The following is a 16,733-nucleotide window of genomic DNA, read 5'->3' as shown; positions in this document are numbered from 1 at the left end:
CTGTCCAGTATCGCTCGCACCGACAGAACAAAACCACGTTCAGTAAAGCAAAGCAGCACTTTATTCTTTGACCAAAGAATGGAGAAGGGTGGACTCATGTCCTATAGGCACCTTCTCCCAGAAGGGAGCTGAGGGAAGTTCTTTTATGGGGGATAAGGGGCTTCTTGGGTATGTGCAACTAGTCCCACTCAGTACTTCAACCCTTTCCACCTGCAGTTGGCACCTTTGAATTTTCTACCTGCAGACAGCAATTCTGAATTTTTCATCTGCACGTGATATTCAGCGTTGGACGTCTGGGCTGTCTTCTTTGATTACTATCTTCCTGTGCTTAGTTGCTGAAAGCAAGCACAGCTCAGACAAGGGTTAGGAAGCGTGGCTTCCTGCGCTCAATTTCTGAAAGCAAGCAAAGCTCAAAGGCTGGATAAAAAATTGTATAAATGCTAACCCAAGGGTGACAATACTTGGCTTTATCTCACACCACAAGTAAGTTCCTTCTACCCTCTGTAAGTTTCCGTGTTGACAAGAAGTCACAAGTTCATGTTTCCTGCCATATTTGTAGTACCTAATGCTCAATCCGGCCCAAGCACCCAAAAGCGAGACTTTCCAGAGAGGTTCCGGCGTCAGCACGCACGCTCCGCAGCGCTGCAGACCCGCCTTGAGACCCTGCCTCTACAGGATTGGCTAAGACAGACCAGGCCGGGAGGGCGATTGGCTGGCCTTCAGGTTGGCCGCTAGCTCCACCTATCCAGTTTCTCTTTTGTTTCCCTTCCCCAGTCTTCTTCCTACTTTACGGACTTCGCCTCGGCCGGAGTAAGAGGGGCTTGTCGGACACCGAACAGTCCCTCTCGGGACTGTAAGGAGCGCCTACTCGCGGCACAGAAGGCTAATTCTCGGCTGCCTCAGGCTCCGCAGTGGTCCGAGCCAAGTCGGCGAAGCGGAGCACAAAGAGTGGCGGAGGAGGGGAAGCTCCGCCCGCGCCAAGCGTGGAGCCATCAGGAGATCTGACGACGTCAGGCACGGGCAGGCGGACGATTGGCTGCAGGGAAGATGTGGTGCGGCTCGTGCCGGGTGGCGCTGGCTCTGGCGGTTGGGCGCGTGGCGGGCGGCTCCTCCTGGGGGCGGGGCCTGCGCGCCTTTGCTGGAGTCCCAAGGAGGCGCGCCGGGCATCCAGCGGCTGTCGGCGTTCTCACCGCCCGGCTCAGCGACCGGGCTGTTTCCTGCGGCAAGAGCGCGGGGTAAGACGGGGTCACTGGCGTCCGGTACCCGGCTGTTCTCCCTGGAGAACTGGGATGGCGGGGCTGCAGGGGCGCTGCGAGGCGCTGCGAGGCGGGCTGGGGCGGTACACGAACCTGGCCGGGTCCGGGGCTGTTCGGGAGATGTGCGCTCCGCGGGAAACTAGTCACCGCCGCCTTGCCGGGCTGCGCGGGGATACTACCGAAGAGAAGCGAATCGACGAGGAGTCTGCACCCTGCGCCGGAGACTGTGGAGTTTCTGCGTCTCGACGGCTCAGTGTCCCAATAGCACGTTCAGTTATTGGATGCTCCCAAATGATCCCTTCAGCCCTAAAGTTCTAGATAAGCTGCTTAGTGGAAGCGCATGCCTTTTTTTTTTTTGAATCATCAGTGCTGATTCAAACGCACTTGGGGAAAAAAATCCATCCCAGTTTTTTTTTGGGGGGGGGGGGGTGTAGGTGGAATCCTGAAACATATTTTAGAAAATCTCCATGTTACGCAGGTAGAAACAGTCTTTATTTTTTGTGGGAACACCACGGGCAGTTAAATCTATACAAGGCCGAAAAGGGAGTTATAGCGTTAGAAACGAGCAGAGTTAAGCTGAGCCCTAATTAAGAAGCCAAATTTTGCAGAGATGAAGGCGTTCCCAGGTGAGGATGGGATCCAGCCATCGGAAGGCAGTTAGGTATTGAATTGGAGCCTGTGAGCAGAGACAGTCTGGTAACGATTGGTAGCGCTTGAAATAAATGATTAGAAGTTTTTATTTCATTTGGACTTTATAGTCTGCTCATGTTTTCTAATGAATGAAGGAGTTTTATCAGAACAATACTTGCTGATTGATGGTATTCCCTTTTAGGAAAGGAAGAGAACTGACTTGAAAGTCTGGTTTTCGCTGTAATGCGGGAGGCGATTTACTTGTCTTCCTTGGGTATCAATTTCTCAACTTTTTTGCTTTCTGCTTAAGAGGTGAATTGCGGGTTCCCTGGTTTATATATATATATATATATATATATATATATATATATATATATATATATATATATTATTATATATGTATCGGCATGTTTTAGAAAATTTATTTTTAATGAATCTGCATAAATTATGAAATCAGTTCTTTTTTGCTTAAGGCATTTTAAATCCTGTGAGTAATGAACAGTTTATTCTTTGGAGATACCCGTATATGTTGTTAACCCACTCGCCCACCACCCTACCCCATGTCTACACACACGCGCACGCACACACATATACACATATACATAAGGGAATAATAAAAACGAAATTCAGGAGGCTTACATCTGGGAGTAAATGGAGAGAAGTGGGGAACAATGGGAATAGATGGACCAATCTGTTTCTCAGATTGGCTGATGTGTTCCTGTATCTTCTATGTACTTATATGAATAAATTTGTAAAAGGAATCATTTTATCTTATGATTGCTTATGAAGTTCAGCTTTAAAATCTAAATTCTGAAAATGCTGAAAGAGCAGTGTGACTTAAAACACTGGCATGTTTTAAAAGTCTCAGCATTCTCTGATAAGAAAATGTACTTATAAAAGTTGTTAGTACATCTTTTTTTAAATGCAGATAACTTTGAAGTAAACTTTCAATATTTACCTTCTTTTCCGCTGTAGTTTTCCTCTTGGTTTCTGGTTTTAATCACTAAGCTTCTTTCCAGGTTTTGGAAATAAATGCTATTTTCATTCTTCCACCATTGCAGACCCCCAGCACCTTTCCACCACCACCACACAGCCCACCCCAGACCCTAAAGGGTGAGAACTTAAAATGGCACATAGTAGAGCACATAGAATCTTCAAAGGCCTACTGCAGATAAGATGCTCTGAAAGATAACAAAGATCAGAGAGCTTAGAAACTTCTTGATATAGATGAGCAAAAAGTGTGAGGCAGACTGTAGAAAATGCTTCTTAGTGCTATAAACTTAGTCACATAGGAGGGGATTTATCAGGGTTCAGAAAGAGAAGCCTCCATGAACTAAGTTAATGGGGGAAAACAATGCCAGTGGGCCAAATCTGGTCCACCACTTGTTTATTCAGGTCTCGCAAACTAAGAATTTTTTCATTTTTGAGTGGGAAAGTATCACAAGAAGAAAGTATTTTGTAATGTGAAAATGATATGAAATTCACAGTTCGATGCCCATAAATAAGAGTTTTATTGGAGTACAGCCATTCTAAGTTTATTCCTTGCCTATTGCTGTTTTCATTGTACAAGGGCTGAGTTGGTACTAGCTGGCCCTTTATAGAAAAAGTTTGTCAAGTGCTGATCTGAGGCATCCAATGACTATAATAAATTAAGTTCTCTCCTGTGCATGTAAAATAGTAGTAGCTATATACTTACTGCTCATGGGAGTACTGAGAAAAGTCACTCAGGTCATTTTTATGATTAGGAGCCCCAATTGAGATAAGCTAGATTAGATTTTATTGGGATATTGGGGAAGGATTATTGAATGTGTGGCACATGAATTGGACCTGGAAGACTGGAATGCAGCAGGTTGATGTGGCATTCTTGAGCAACAGTGCAGAGGCAGGGAACCGTGAAACATATTTGAGGCGGCTATGGGAACACATAAAACAACATAGAAACTGGAAAAATAGGATACTGGGGTTAGATCTATTGTACAAAAGAAGAGTGATTAACCATACCAAGTTCTAGTAGAGGGTCATGAAGGACAATATTAACTTTAGTAAAAGGTCAGCTGTAGTTGTGTAGGAGAGGTGATGGCCAAGATGGGGCTGAATGATGGGCCAGCAACATTCTTCGGTACCCTGATGGGAATAAAAAGTGATACTGCAGATAGGAGCAAAAGCAATCATTCTTACCCATTGAAATGGTTCAATTGCTTAGTGTGTTCAGAGATCTGTAATTGTTCCCTACCATGTTTATTCAGAGAAATAATGACATAAAGACATTTCTTTCTCTTTTCCCTTTCTTAATGTTAGTATTTTAGGACAGGTCAGACGTATTGCAACAATGCCTGAAATAAAAACCGACAATCTCGATGAGCACCAGGTTCAACTTCTGGCAGAGATGTGTATTATTATTGATGAAAATGACAATAAAATTGGAGCTGAGACCAAAAAGAATTGTCACCTGAATGAAAACATTGACAAAGGTAGTATTTTAAGCTATTCTTTCTTATAAAGTGATTTGCGTAGATATTTCGGGTTAGCAGAGAATAAGTATTCTGGTAGAGGAGATATGAGTCTTAATCATTTCATTATTTTGTCTGTGGTTCCAGTTCAGTACATGATATAGTAGTAAAATCTACCTTGTTACCGTCCTTATTTAACAGATACTTCTCCCTACTTGTTCTGTCCTTGACTGTTTAAAGAAAGAATAGCATAATACTGACATTAACATAATAGCAACTGTTAAGCCTTTAGTTCCTTTCTTTCTAATGAACAGAGAGAGGCAGGTGTCTTAAAGGGAAACATGTGTCTTCACAGCTTTTTCAGGAGTAGAAGACTGCCTGGGGCCAGAGGGAATTTGGCCAGAGGAGAGCTGGCTTTTACATTTCTGCCTCTTGGTGGCGGACTTGTTTGCTGATAGCCAGTGCTCATCTCCATTGCAGCCATGCAGACGCTCATCCAACTACAAGGCTATGGGAAAAAGCAAAAATTGGCAGCAAGTTAACTATTAATCTGAAGCCCAGGTGGATACTCAGGCAAATAACTGGTATTTTAAAACTAAATTAATAGTTTTTGTTTGTTTGTATTTTGCTTTCAGGATTATTGCATCGAGCTTTTAGTGTCTTCTTATTCAACAAAGAAAATAAGCTCCTACTACAGCAAAGATCAGATGCTAAAATTACTTTTCCAGGTTAGTCTAATTAATGAACGATATTTTGGTAGGAACTCTATTTAATATATGGCTTTGTTAGTAGAGAAGGGGAGTGAAATTGGTAACATATCCCTGGGGATGGGGAAAAGGCTCTGAAGAATGTTACTTAGAGGTAAGCTTTCTTAGTCATCTAAGAACCTGTTACTTGTAATTTCCTATAGAATAGTTTTCGTAGCAGTTGTCTTCCATGGCCAAAAGGAAATGTTTTAGAATGGATGAGAAAACATTTAAAGGAATGGGGATAAAAGTGTGCTAGGAACCTACCAAGCAAGTGTCATGGTGCAGATTCACTTTTTTTTTTTTTTTTCCACATTGTAAAACTTATATTGTTATATAGTCATTTTCAAGAATCAAGGGTGCTGGAACACAGCTCAACAGTTTCAGGTACTTCCTTCCAGCCACTCCAATACACCATAAACTGAAAAGGGATATCTATGTATGCGTAAGAGTAACCTCTGGGATAATCTCTCGACTCTGAAATCTCTCAGCCATTGAAACTTTAGTTTGTGCCATTTTTCTTTTACCCCTTCTGTCAAGAAGATTTTCTCTATCCCTTGATGCTAGGTCCCAGCTCATCCCAGGAGTGTTTTTTTTTTTAATTTTTTATTAATTAAAAAAAATTACAAGAAACAAACATTCCCAACACATACCAGATTCACTTTGAACTTCCAGGTAGTCAGGGTCAGAAAGAAATCCTAGAAATGACATAAGTTCATGATCTACACCAAAGAAGCTGATATAATAAGTGTAGCCTAATTAAACAGCAAAGGATAAGAATTTCTAAGGTATATCTGTGTTGTATGTGCAAGTATTTTAATCTATATTGGTAATTTGACTAAGTAGGCATTAAAAAAGAGTAAAACAAATGTCTGTTTTTGAAAATGATTGGTGATAGCACATTACAACTAACTTTAAAGTCCTAAAGAATCATTTTGTTTATTTTTCTGCTACTTTTAATCTTTCAGATATACCTTGAAAAATTAATCCACATCTCTTCGACATTTTTAGGTTGTTTTACCAATACTTGTTGTAGCCATCCACTAAGTAATCCAGGAGAGCTTGAAGAAAATGATGCAATTGGAGTAAGACGAGCAGCGCAGAGACGTTTAAAAGCTGAATTAGGAATTCCTATGGAAGAGGTAACCAGTTTTATTGCAAAATTTAAAAAAGTACAAGTTGAAGTCTAAGGATACATTAAAATTTTTTAAATAAAATTTTCAAATTTATTTATAGGACTTTGATTGTAATTTCTTGAATGATAATTAGCCCCAGAAAGCACCTGAGTAAAGAAGATTATTTAAATTTTGATTTCTTAACATTACTTGTCAGAGTTTAGCTCAGTAACGAGATGGATTGATCTGTTAACCAGTATGTAAAATTAAATATTTTTATGATTCATCAGATCAAAGATAAGTATTTTCTTGCGGATATCCTTTGGAATAAAACCTAATGGGGTGAGTTGAAGTAATCTTTTTTTTCCTGGTATTATACCCTTTAAATAAGACCTGGATAAATAAATTATCTCTGATCTAATTAAACCATAAATTGATTTTCTCCAGAAAAGTAATCTTTAAGTATGAAGGCGAATATTACAATTTCCATACTTTAAGTGACTCTTTTTTCTTTTTTTTAATGATCAACTTACATGTTTGGGCCTATGGAATAAAAATTTAAAACTTAAAACTTAACAATGTAATAAGTCTTGGTATCATCAACAGGTGGTTAATATTTTAAAAATCCCAATTCTCAAACTACGGCTATTCAGCATGTTACTGAACTGTGGTGAGTTACTTTTACACTACTTTTGTTGTTGATGCTTTTATTATTACATTTTTTTGTCATAGGTTCCTCCAGAAGAAATTAATTATGTCACACGAATTCACTACAAAGCTCAATCTGATGGTATTTGGGGTGAACATGAAATTGATTACATTTTGTTTGTGAGGAAGAATGTAACTTTGGATCCAGATCCTAATGAGATTAAAAGCTATTGTTATGTGTCAAAAGAAGAACTAGAAGAACTTCTGAAAAAAGCAGCCGGTGGTGAAATTAAGATAACTCCATGGTTTAAAATTATTGCAGAGACTTTCCTTTTTAAATGGTGGGATAATTTAAATCATTTAAATCAGTTTTTTGAACACGAGAAAATATATAGAATGTGAAAGTGGAATTGGAATAGTCAAGTACTGACTGTACACTAAATTTAGAATAAATTTTTCGTTTGGTTCTCTATTTGGAGCACTCATTGGATACATTGATACTTATACACTAGAATTTGGGTAGAAAAGACTACTGACTGATTTCATATGCCCCATCAATGTGCAGCATTCTTTATAAAAAAAAAAGACATTTATGAGACATTACTGTAAAATAGAATATAAATTAACCTGTTGAAAAACATGCTCATGACAAATTTGAACGAATATGTGAAGTGCTTCTTTTCTAGTATTGTTGTGATAAACATTTTCAGAATACTTCTGTAGCACTTTGCTATTTGCCAGAAGTTTTATGTATCACTGCTTTCTTTTTTAAAATCATAGTACTGGAAAATGTGTAAAGAAGCTATTTGTGTGGATACCTCAAAACAGAACTAATAACTTTAATTATTAAGAGAGTGGAGCAGGGGAAATTAGATGGTATATATCCTAATCCCTGTCATTGTATGTTGATTTTGTGGTTTTTGTGGTTTAATCATTCTGGAATATCATTTGAAATTTAAAATAAATCAATGCTTTTGGCAGTAAGCAGGTATTTATATTGATTAGATTAAATCTTTTAATAGTCTTGGTGATTAGTAAAGTACATGTTTTCAGAATTACAGTGGACAGACAGGCTATTCATAAAATGGAAATTGGGTCTTATTCTGTTACATGGGCTTAACCTTGCCACTGTTGACATTTGGGGCTAGACAGTTCTTTGTCTAGGACTGCCCTGTGCATTGTAGGACGTTTAGCAACATCCCTGGCCTCTACCCATTAGAGACCACAATCACCTTTCTCACCCAGTTGTGACAACCAGTATGATGCCATACATTACCAGATGTCCCCTGGGGGTCAGAGTTGCCTCCAGTCAAGAAGCTCTGCTCCACAAACTCAGGAGAATATAGGAGACAAACAAAGGAGAAATGTTCAAGTTAAATAGATTCAGGTTATGAAATATGTGTCTATTAATATGTAAAAGTGTACCTTAACTAATTTGGTTTTTTAAATTATCATAGATTTCTTAGATTTGAAATCTTATGACATTTTTATAAATGCTGTCTAATAATGAAAAAAGTTACTTCTTACAAAGCTAAATGGTACATACATTCAATAGAAAAGTTCATCCTTTACCCTGGTACAGTGTATTTATAATTTTAGAGAAGGTCTGCTTTATGTAACATGTATTTATTTTATGGATAAGTAAGAGCAATAAAAACTTACCACATTTTATACTGTTGTCTAGTTTGTTAAAATTTTTATATAGTAATAGATTAACTTGCCAATAGTAGCTTAAACATGTTAAATGTCACGTAATTTCAGATAATTTATAAGATTTCCTGTTCTTTAGTGTCATTTTCTAGGAAGTTTTAGGTTGAGAGCCATATATAATTTAGTTGCTTAAGCCCCACAAATGACTAATAGCTACCATACTGGATAGAGCTGCTTGAGAACGTTACCTGGCACTTTTGTAAGTGCTCGGCAAGTATTAGATATTACTGTTGCTATTTTATGATAATGTCACTTCAAAACATTTAAGTGTGAATGTTCTTTGACCTGATAAATTCCTGCTTAGAACTCCTTAACATTTTGTAAAAATTAATGTCCCTACCCTGGAATAGAACTGCTTCTGATCCCATACATAAGAATTTAGATGTGTTGGTCTGTTTTAAATTTTAAAGCTAATTTCGATTTGAAGCTTTTTCTTACTGCTTAAGATGCATAGTGCCCCCAAAATATATATATAACTATACTTATGTTCAAAGCTAATTTGTGACATGCCCCCTCCCCTGATCTGTTACCCTCCCACCCCCATCCCATAGTCTTGCTCATCTCAGCTCATGGCAACTCTGTTCTTCCAGATGCTCAGCCTAGAAACTTTGAGGTCACCCTTAACTCTCTTCCCTCTTTCATATGCCATATCCAGTTAGTCAGATAAGTGCAATCTTATCATTGCTGACTGCCTTTACCATTTGAACTAAGCTGCCATCATCTCTCACTGGATTATTCCACTGCCTCCCGACTTGTTTGTTTTCCCGCAATATCTATCTGCAGCACAACAAGCCAGAGTGATCCTATCGTTTCATGCCTCTGCTCAAAATACAACAGCAAAAACATGCTTACAGTAGCCCACAAGACCCTGTGCGATGTTTTCCCGTTCCCTCTTGGATCTCATTTACAACTCCCCTCTTCACTTGCTCTGCTCCAGCCTCACTGGCCTTGCTGTTGCTTAGGCTTACCTGGCATGCTCCCGGAGCCTAGGCCCTTCCTTCTCCCTAGAAAATTTTTCCCCAATATATGTACATCTCATTCCCACGTTTTTGCTCAACATTACCCCCTCCTCAAATACTGTCTTCCTAAGTATTCTATTTAAATTGCAACCCATCTCCCATTCTCTACCTTGCTTTATTTTTTCGCCCTATCACTTTATACCTTCTAATATAAGCATAAAGTTTACTTATTATCTGTCTGCTCCAACCAGGAGTTAAGTGAGCTCCATAAGAGCAGAGATTTGTTTTTCTTCCAACTTTTTATTTTGAAAAATTTCACACAGAAAAATTGCAAGGTTAGTAACAACACCCATATATATCCTTGACATAGATTTCTCAATTATGAACAGTTTGCCACAGTCTCATCTATATTTGCTGAAATATTTTCAAGCTGCTTTCAGACTTAATGTTCTAAGAACATGTGCATTCTGCTACATAACTACAATTAGCACAAAATGAAATTTAATACTAATAGAATATTCTTATCTAAAATATAATCCATAGTAAAATTTCCCAATTTTGTCAAAAATGTGCTTTATAACTTCTTTTTCTTTCCTCCTACCCCATCTAACCAAGGAGCCACCCTGTAATTCTATACTCAATAAAAATATCATTCAAATATGAAATTAAGTAACAATATTTTCAAGCAGACATAAACAAATTTGTTTGTCAGCAATAAACCTTCACTAAATGAAGTTTTGTATGGAAGGGAGAGACCCAAATGGAAAGACAGGGATACAGAAAATAATTATGAAGAAAGTGGTAAATAAGAGGCTAATCCTAAATGAATGTTGGCCAAATAATAAATGACATCTTCAACAAAAATAGCATATGAGCCAATACAGGATGAATAGTTTTATTTATTTATTAAAAAAAAATTTAACAAAAACATTAACATACTCCATTCTACATACATAATCAGTAATTCACAATATCATCACATAGTTGCATATTCATCATTTCTTAGAACATTTTGCATCAATTCAGAAAAAGAAAAAGAACGGAAAAAAATAAAATGAAAACAAAAAAATTATACATACCACATCCCTTACCCCTCGCTGTCATTGATCACTAGCATTTCAAACTAAATTTATTTTAACATTTTTCCCCCTATTATTTATTTTTATTCCATATGTTCTACTCATCTGTTGACAAGGTAGATAAAAGGAGCATCAGACACAAGGTTTTCACAATCACACAGTCACATTGTGAAAGCTATATCATTATTCAATCAAGAAACATGGCTACTGGAACACAGCTCTACATTTTCAGGCAGTTCCCTCTAGCCTCTCCATTACACAGGATGAATAGTTTTGAAATATTCTGAGGTCCCTGTATTGCCTGGTCAGAGGCTAAACTTAGCAATAATTTATAGCTTTCAAATTAGAGGGACTGATGTTGAATAGGATAAAAATAATTTTGAAAGAAAGTATATACAAGGACAGATAAAAAGTACAAAGTGGGCAGGAACTGCAGCTGTAGTGGCCAGAGGGGCTGAGAGGAGGTAGGTTCCGGCACTGCAGCATCCTGGCAGCCCAGCCTTATCCGGAAGATAGAGACAAGAATAGAACAAGATTGTGACATACAAATGTCTGAGCTGCATTGTACTAGGGGTCTGATTTTCACTAATGTTTGCCCCTTTGAGACCTGAAACCCTTGGCCCTGGTATGAATTTGGACAGGTTTTGACTGTGTGAAACTGCTGTTGCTAAGACCAATCCTGGCTATATGATTTTATTGAAAGGAAGTGAAAGAGAAATTCAAGAACCCAACAGCACAACACTCTATTTGGTGTCTCATTCAGAATGGACATTCCTGCCACAGGATTACAGTAGTGAGAGAAGACAAAAGCAATGAAGTCCACGCTGGCTCTGATTTCCAGCATCCATGTGTACAGCATCCGGAAAGTCATGCTAAAGGACAGTGGGCCTCTGTTCAATACTGACTATATCATCCTTAAAAGCAGCTTACAGAACTGCAGCAAGTTTAGTGTCATATAATGTGCAGCTGCAGTCCCTAGAGCTGCTGAATTCTCATCCAAGAAGTTTGAGCAATCAAATCATCAGGTATCAAGTGCGACACAGTCAATAATGAGTTGATCACCAATAGTCATGGCTCACCTGCCTCCAAAACTGCTTCTAAAGCCCAAGACACTAATGAGACTGAAACAGGCTATAGAAGTTACAAATGCAACTTCAGCAGGCAGCAAAGTACCAGGGAAAGGGAACATGATGAGCAGTTTTTTTGAAAAGCTGCCATGAATAGACTTAAAGCCAATTTAGATTCAGAACAGGTAATGAAAGAAGAAAAGATAGTAGATAGTGAAACGACCCCCAGTGTCTCACTGAACCAAAGCTGGCAGTCCCTCCAGGCCTGAAGAAATCCAGCAGAAAAGCAGAGCCTGTTAAAATGCAGCAGAAGGAAAAAAGGAGGGAAGGGGGCAGAAGCAAATGGAATTATCTGATGATGATACCAAAAAAACCAAAAACACGAAAGAGTGGAGAACAATCAGACTTCCTGAGTCCAACAGCCATGCAGATGAAGTCATGCCAGACTCTCCTGGACTCCTGAGTCACCATCTCCACCTTTTCCTGTTTCTCCACCTCCTGAACCAGTGTCAAAAACTGCACTAGAGCCTCCTTCCATCAAGAACTCAAGTGAAGAAAACAAAAGAAAATGAAAGCCTATCCTAAAATCTAACACCTTTGTAGATGAGGAAGACTAAAAGTTCAAGATGAAGATGTCCTCAGTACACAGACCATCTGCCGTGGCTGTGAAAAAAAGAACCCAAACAGGAACAAAAGGGCCCCAAGAAACAGACTGTTGCTCTTGCTCTGTGCAAAGCCAATAGACAAGTGTCCATTACTGGCTTCTTTCAGAGGAAATAAACTGCCATCTCTGATCAGTCAGAGACTTTGGCGGATCAAGGGAGAAGATCAAAAGGTAGAGATTGTTCATTTACTGTGCGAGTTCATCTAGCTCTTTCCCTCACCTAAAGCAAAAGACTGTTCTTCCAGCCATGTGGGGTTTTTGCTGCTTTGGGGTTTTAACCAAAAGGAAATCACCTGGAAACATGAGGCAAACAAATATTTCAAAAGCTTTTACCTTCTAATGACATTTTCTTTAAACACAATCTTTGATCTGTCCAAAGAATTCCCAAAAAATCACAGTGGACTTTCAGAATGACTAAACCACTGTGTCCCACCCACCCACCGTATTTCCCAACCCATTTATAGTTCAAAAAATAACCCATCTTATTCCTTTGTATTCTGTGAACTTGTGTTTTTCATCCCTTGAATTTTAAAAATTATTTTTATTATGGTAGCATATATACAACGCAACATTTCCCATTTTAACCACTCATATGGGTTATCAGTTATGTTCACAATAGTGTGCCACTGTCCCCAACATCCATTACCCAAACCTTCTCATCACCTCAAACTTCCCTCATTAAGCAATGATTCTCCCTTTGCTTCCCACCCCCACTCTCAGCCCTTGGGAAACTGTAATCTACCTTATGTCTCTTACGAATTTGCTTATTCTAAGCATTTCATATAAGTGAAATCAGATGGTATTTGTCCTTTTGTGTCTGGCTTTTTTCACTTCACATAATGTATTTGAGGTTCATCCATCTTGTCAGACATATCAAAACTTCATTCCTTTTTATGACTGAATAATATCCATTTATGTGTTTTCTACATTTTGTTTATCCATTCATTTGTTGATGTATATTTGGATTGATTCCACCTTATGCTGCTATGAATTTTGGTATACATGCCTGCACATTTTGATAAGATCTGGAAAATAATTTTTTGGGATAGATGTCTGTTCTTTCTACCATCTATGACTTTATAAACTTCTTACCAGGGAAACCTGCTATTTCTTAGTTTAGGTTAATGAACTTCTCTCCAATCTTTTAAAATTACATTCACAGGAAAAGAGCACCATGTCGTTAATTCTCAGGACTTACATAATATGCATCACTAAATGGTACTGCATTTAAGGTTCCCTAAGAAGTTTTTGTTTTATTTTAAACATTGTTAACTATTGAATACAATATAAACTTTTTACATTAGGTGACCTACACAAGGTAGAAGCTCCATCCTCACCTCCCTGGACTTTGATTGCTCTTGCTGGCCCCACATTCAACCCAGTTACATAGGCATGAAAACTTGGAGACAGAAGAAACTCCTTCTTCATTCCCCAGCCTGCTGGTTACCAGGCTGCCACCTTCCGCCTCCATCTGACCTACTTTAGATTCAGCTGTCACAATCACCTGTGCTCATCTCTCCAGCTGTCTAAGTGATATAAACTCTTAATAGCTACCACTCAGCAAATAAACACCATTCCTGCTTAACTAAAGAACAGAGACAAGCTCTGCTTGGAGCCCAGTAGGAACCTGGGGGCTTATCTGGTGCTTAGCTCCAGCAGAGTAACAGGAAAGACTGATCCCAGCCATCGTGCTGATGTGCTGCTACATAGCTAGGAGGAGAGCAGAGGGTGGACCCTCCTACTAAGCCAGGGGTGGAGCAGAGCCCGACAGCTCCTTTGATGATACTTTGATATCCAGACAAACTGGATAGCTGCATCTCTGTAGGCTTTCCAAGGGAGAGTGCAACTGGGCCCTCTGGAACAAAGAAACCACGGTTTAACCTGCCTGCATCCACCTTCACGGGCTAAGGGCTATGGGTTCACCAACAGACAAAAGCCCTCCTTTAATAAATACCTTTTTTAATTGACTTTGGCTCCGATTTTTTTTTAAATTTTTTTATTTTATTTTTTTAAATACCAAAAAACACCAAATGCAAACATTCCTGATTTGAACATTCCATTCTACATATATAATCAGTAATTCACAATATCATCACATAGTTGCATATTCATCATCATGATCATTTCTTGGAACTTTTGCATCTATTCAGAAAAAGAAATAAAACAAAAACAAAAATAATTATACATACCATACCCCTTACCCCTCCCTTTCATTGATCACTAGCATTTTAAACTAAATTTATTTTAACATTTGTCTCCCCTATTACTTAATTTTATTCTATATGTTCTACTCATCTATTGGCAAGGTAGATAAAAGGAGCATCAGACACAATGTTTTCACAATCACACAGTCACATTGTGAAGCTATATCTTTATACAATCATCTTTAAGAAACATGGCTACTGGAACACTGCTCTACATTTTTAGGCAGTTCCTTTCAGCCTCTCCATTACATCTTTTTTTTCAATTTTTTCCAATTTTTTTAATTTATTTTTTTAAATACAAAAAAAAATAAATAAACACAGACATTCCTATTCTGATCATTCCGTTTTACATATATAATCAGTAATTCACAATATCATCACATAGTTGCATATTGATCATCATGATCATTTCTTAGGACATTTGCATCAATTCAGAAAAAGAAAAGACAACAGAAAAAGAAATAAAACGAAAACAAAAAAAAAATTTATACATACCATACCCTTTACCCCTCCCTTTCATTGATCACTAGCATTTCAAACTAAATTTATTTTAACATTTGTTCCCCCTATTATTTATTTTTATTCCATATGTTCTACTCATCTGTTGACAAGGTAGATAAAAGGAGCATCAGACACAAGGTTTTCACAATCATACAGTCACATTGTGAAAGCTATATCCTTATACAGCCGTCTTCAAGAAACATGGCTACTGGAATACAGGTCTACATTTTCAGGCAGTTCCCTCCAGCCTCTCCATCACATCTTGAGTAACAAGGTGATATCTACTTAATGCGTAAGAATAGCCTCCAGGATAACCCCTTGACTCTGTTTAGAATCTCTCAGCCATTGACACTTAGTCTCTCAGCCACCGACACTTTATTTTGTCTCATTTCTCTCTTCCCCCTTTTGGTCTAGAAGGTTTTCTCAAGCCCTTGATGCTGAGTCCCAGCTCGTTCTAGGACTTCTGTCCCACATTGCCAGGGAGGGTTACACCCCTGGGAGTCATGTCACACATAGAGAGGGGGAGGGCAGTGAGTTTGCTTGCTGTGTTGGCTGAAAGAGAGAGGCCACATCTGAACAACAAAAGAGCTCCTCTTGGGGTGACTCTTAGGCCTAATTTTAGGTAGGCTTGACCTATCCTTTGTGGGGTTAAGTCTCATATGAACAAACCCCAAGACTGGGGGCTCAGCCTATAGCTTTGGTCGTCCACACTGCTTGTGAGAATATCAAGAATTCAACTTGGGGAGGGTCTCACCATTCCCCAAAGGGGACTTTGCAAATACTTTTCCACTCACTAATCAAATCACTCTGGGATTCATTGGGGCATCACTCTGGACAAACCAACAAAATCTCATGTCCTACCCAAGGTTCCATGTACTTATGGTGTTCAACCAAGCTATCTACATAAGTTATATTAGGAAATGCACTAGTCAAAATATAAATTTTTTAAAAATTTATTTATTAATTAAAAAATAAAGAAAAAATAAAACATCAACATACATAATCAGTAATTCACAATATCATCACTTAGTTGCATATTCATCATTTCTTAGAACATTTGCATTAATTCAGAAAGAGAAATAAAAAGACAATAGAAAAAGAAATAAAATGAACACAGGAAAGATAAAAAAAAAAGGATTATACCTACCATACCCCTTATCCCTCACTTTCATTGATCTCTAGCATTTCAAACTAAATTTATTTTAGCATTTGTTCCCCCTATTATTTATTTTTATACCATATGTTCTACTCCTTTGTTGACAAGGCAGATAGAAGGAGCATCAGACACAAGGTTTTCACAATCACACAGTCACATTGTGAAAGCTGTATCATTATTCAATCATCCTCAAGAAACATGGCTACTGGAACACAGCTCTACATTTTCAGGCAATTCCCTCCAGCCTCTCCATTACACCTTCAATAACAAGATGATATCTACTTGATGCATAAAAATAACCTCCAGGATAACCTCTCAACTCTGTTTGGAATCTCTCAGCCATTGACACTTTGTCTCATTTCACTCTTCCCCCTTTTGGTCAAGAAGGTTTTCACAATCCCTTGATGCTAAGTCTCAGCTCATTCTAGGGTTATTCTCAATCCCTTGATGCTGAGTCTCCGCTCATTCCAAGATCTCTGTCCCACGTTGCCAGGAAGGTCCACACCTCTGGGAGTCATGTCCCACGTAGAGAGGAGTACGGTGGTGAG

At 38.5% G+C, this 16,733-nt stretch overlaps 1 protein-coding gene and 1 pseudogene across 2 annotated transcripts; both read left to right on the top strand.

Annotated features, from left to right (window-relative positions):
* Positions 1–750: 750 nt before the first annotated feature.
* Positions 751–8,516, top strand: IDI1 (isopentenyl-diphosphate delta isomerase 1). Of its 2 annotated transcripts, XM_077151877.1 has the most exons (6): positions 1,126–1,235; positions 2,089–2,198; positions 4,185–4,357; positions 4,972–5,064; positions 6,094–6,224; positions 6,930–8,516. In XM_077151877.1, exons 3-6 carry the CDS (start codon positions 4,216–4,218, stop codon positions 7,245–7,247), a joined length of 684 nt encoding a protein of 227 aa, XP_077007992.1. In that variant the 5' UTR covers positions 1,126–1,235; positions 2,089–2,198; positions 4,185–4,215; the 3' UTR covers positions 7,248–8,516. The 2 variants fall into 2 exon arrangements, with proteins under 2 accessions (XP_077007989.1, XP_077007992.1); XM_077151874.1 differs by lacking the exon at positions 2,089–2,198 and having other exon boundaries at positions 751–1,235.
* Positions 8,517–10,303: 1,787 nt separating this feature from the next.
* Positions 10,304–12,440, top strand: LOC143682628 (DNA polymerase delta subunit 3 pseudogene; annotated as a pseudogene).
* Positions 12,441–16,733: the final 4,293 nt, after the last annotated feature.

Source organism: Tamandua tetradactyla, chromosome 1, assembly GCF_023851605.1.
Source record: "Tamandua tetradactyla isolate mTamTet1 chromosome 1, mTamTet1.pri, whole genome shotgun sequence".
NCBI lineage: Eukaryota > Metazoa > Chordata > Mammalia > Pilosa > Myrmecophagidae > Tamandua > Tamandua tetradactyla.
Note: the sequence above shows the minus strand (reverse complement) of the source record. Positions and strands in the feature narration are given on the sequence as shown.

Excerpts from the sequence above, each read along its gene's own strand:
- IDI1 (XM_077151874.1), top strand. The coding sequence starts at position 1,048 with ATGTGGTGCGGCTCGTGCCGGGTGGCGCTGGCTCTGGCGGTTGGGCGC. Across the intron at positions 5,065-6,093 it reads TGCTAAAATTACTTTTCCAG|GTTGTTTTACCAATACTTGT; the intron begins GTTAGTCTAATT and ends CGACATTTTTAG. Across the intron at positions 6,225-6,929 it reads TAGGAATTCCTATGGAAGAG|GTTCCTCCAGAAGAAATTAA; the intron begins GTAACCAGTTTT and ends TTTTTGTCATAG.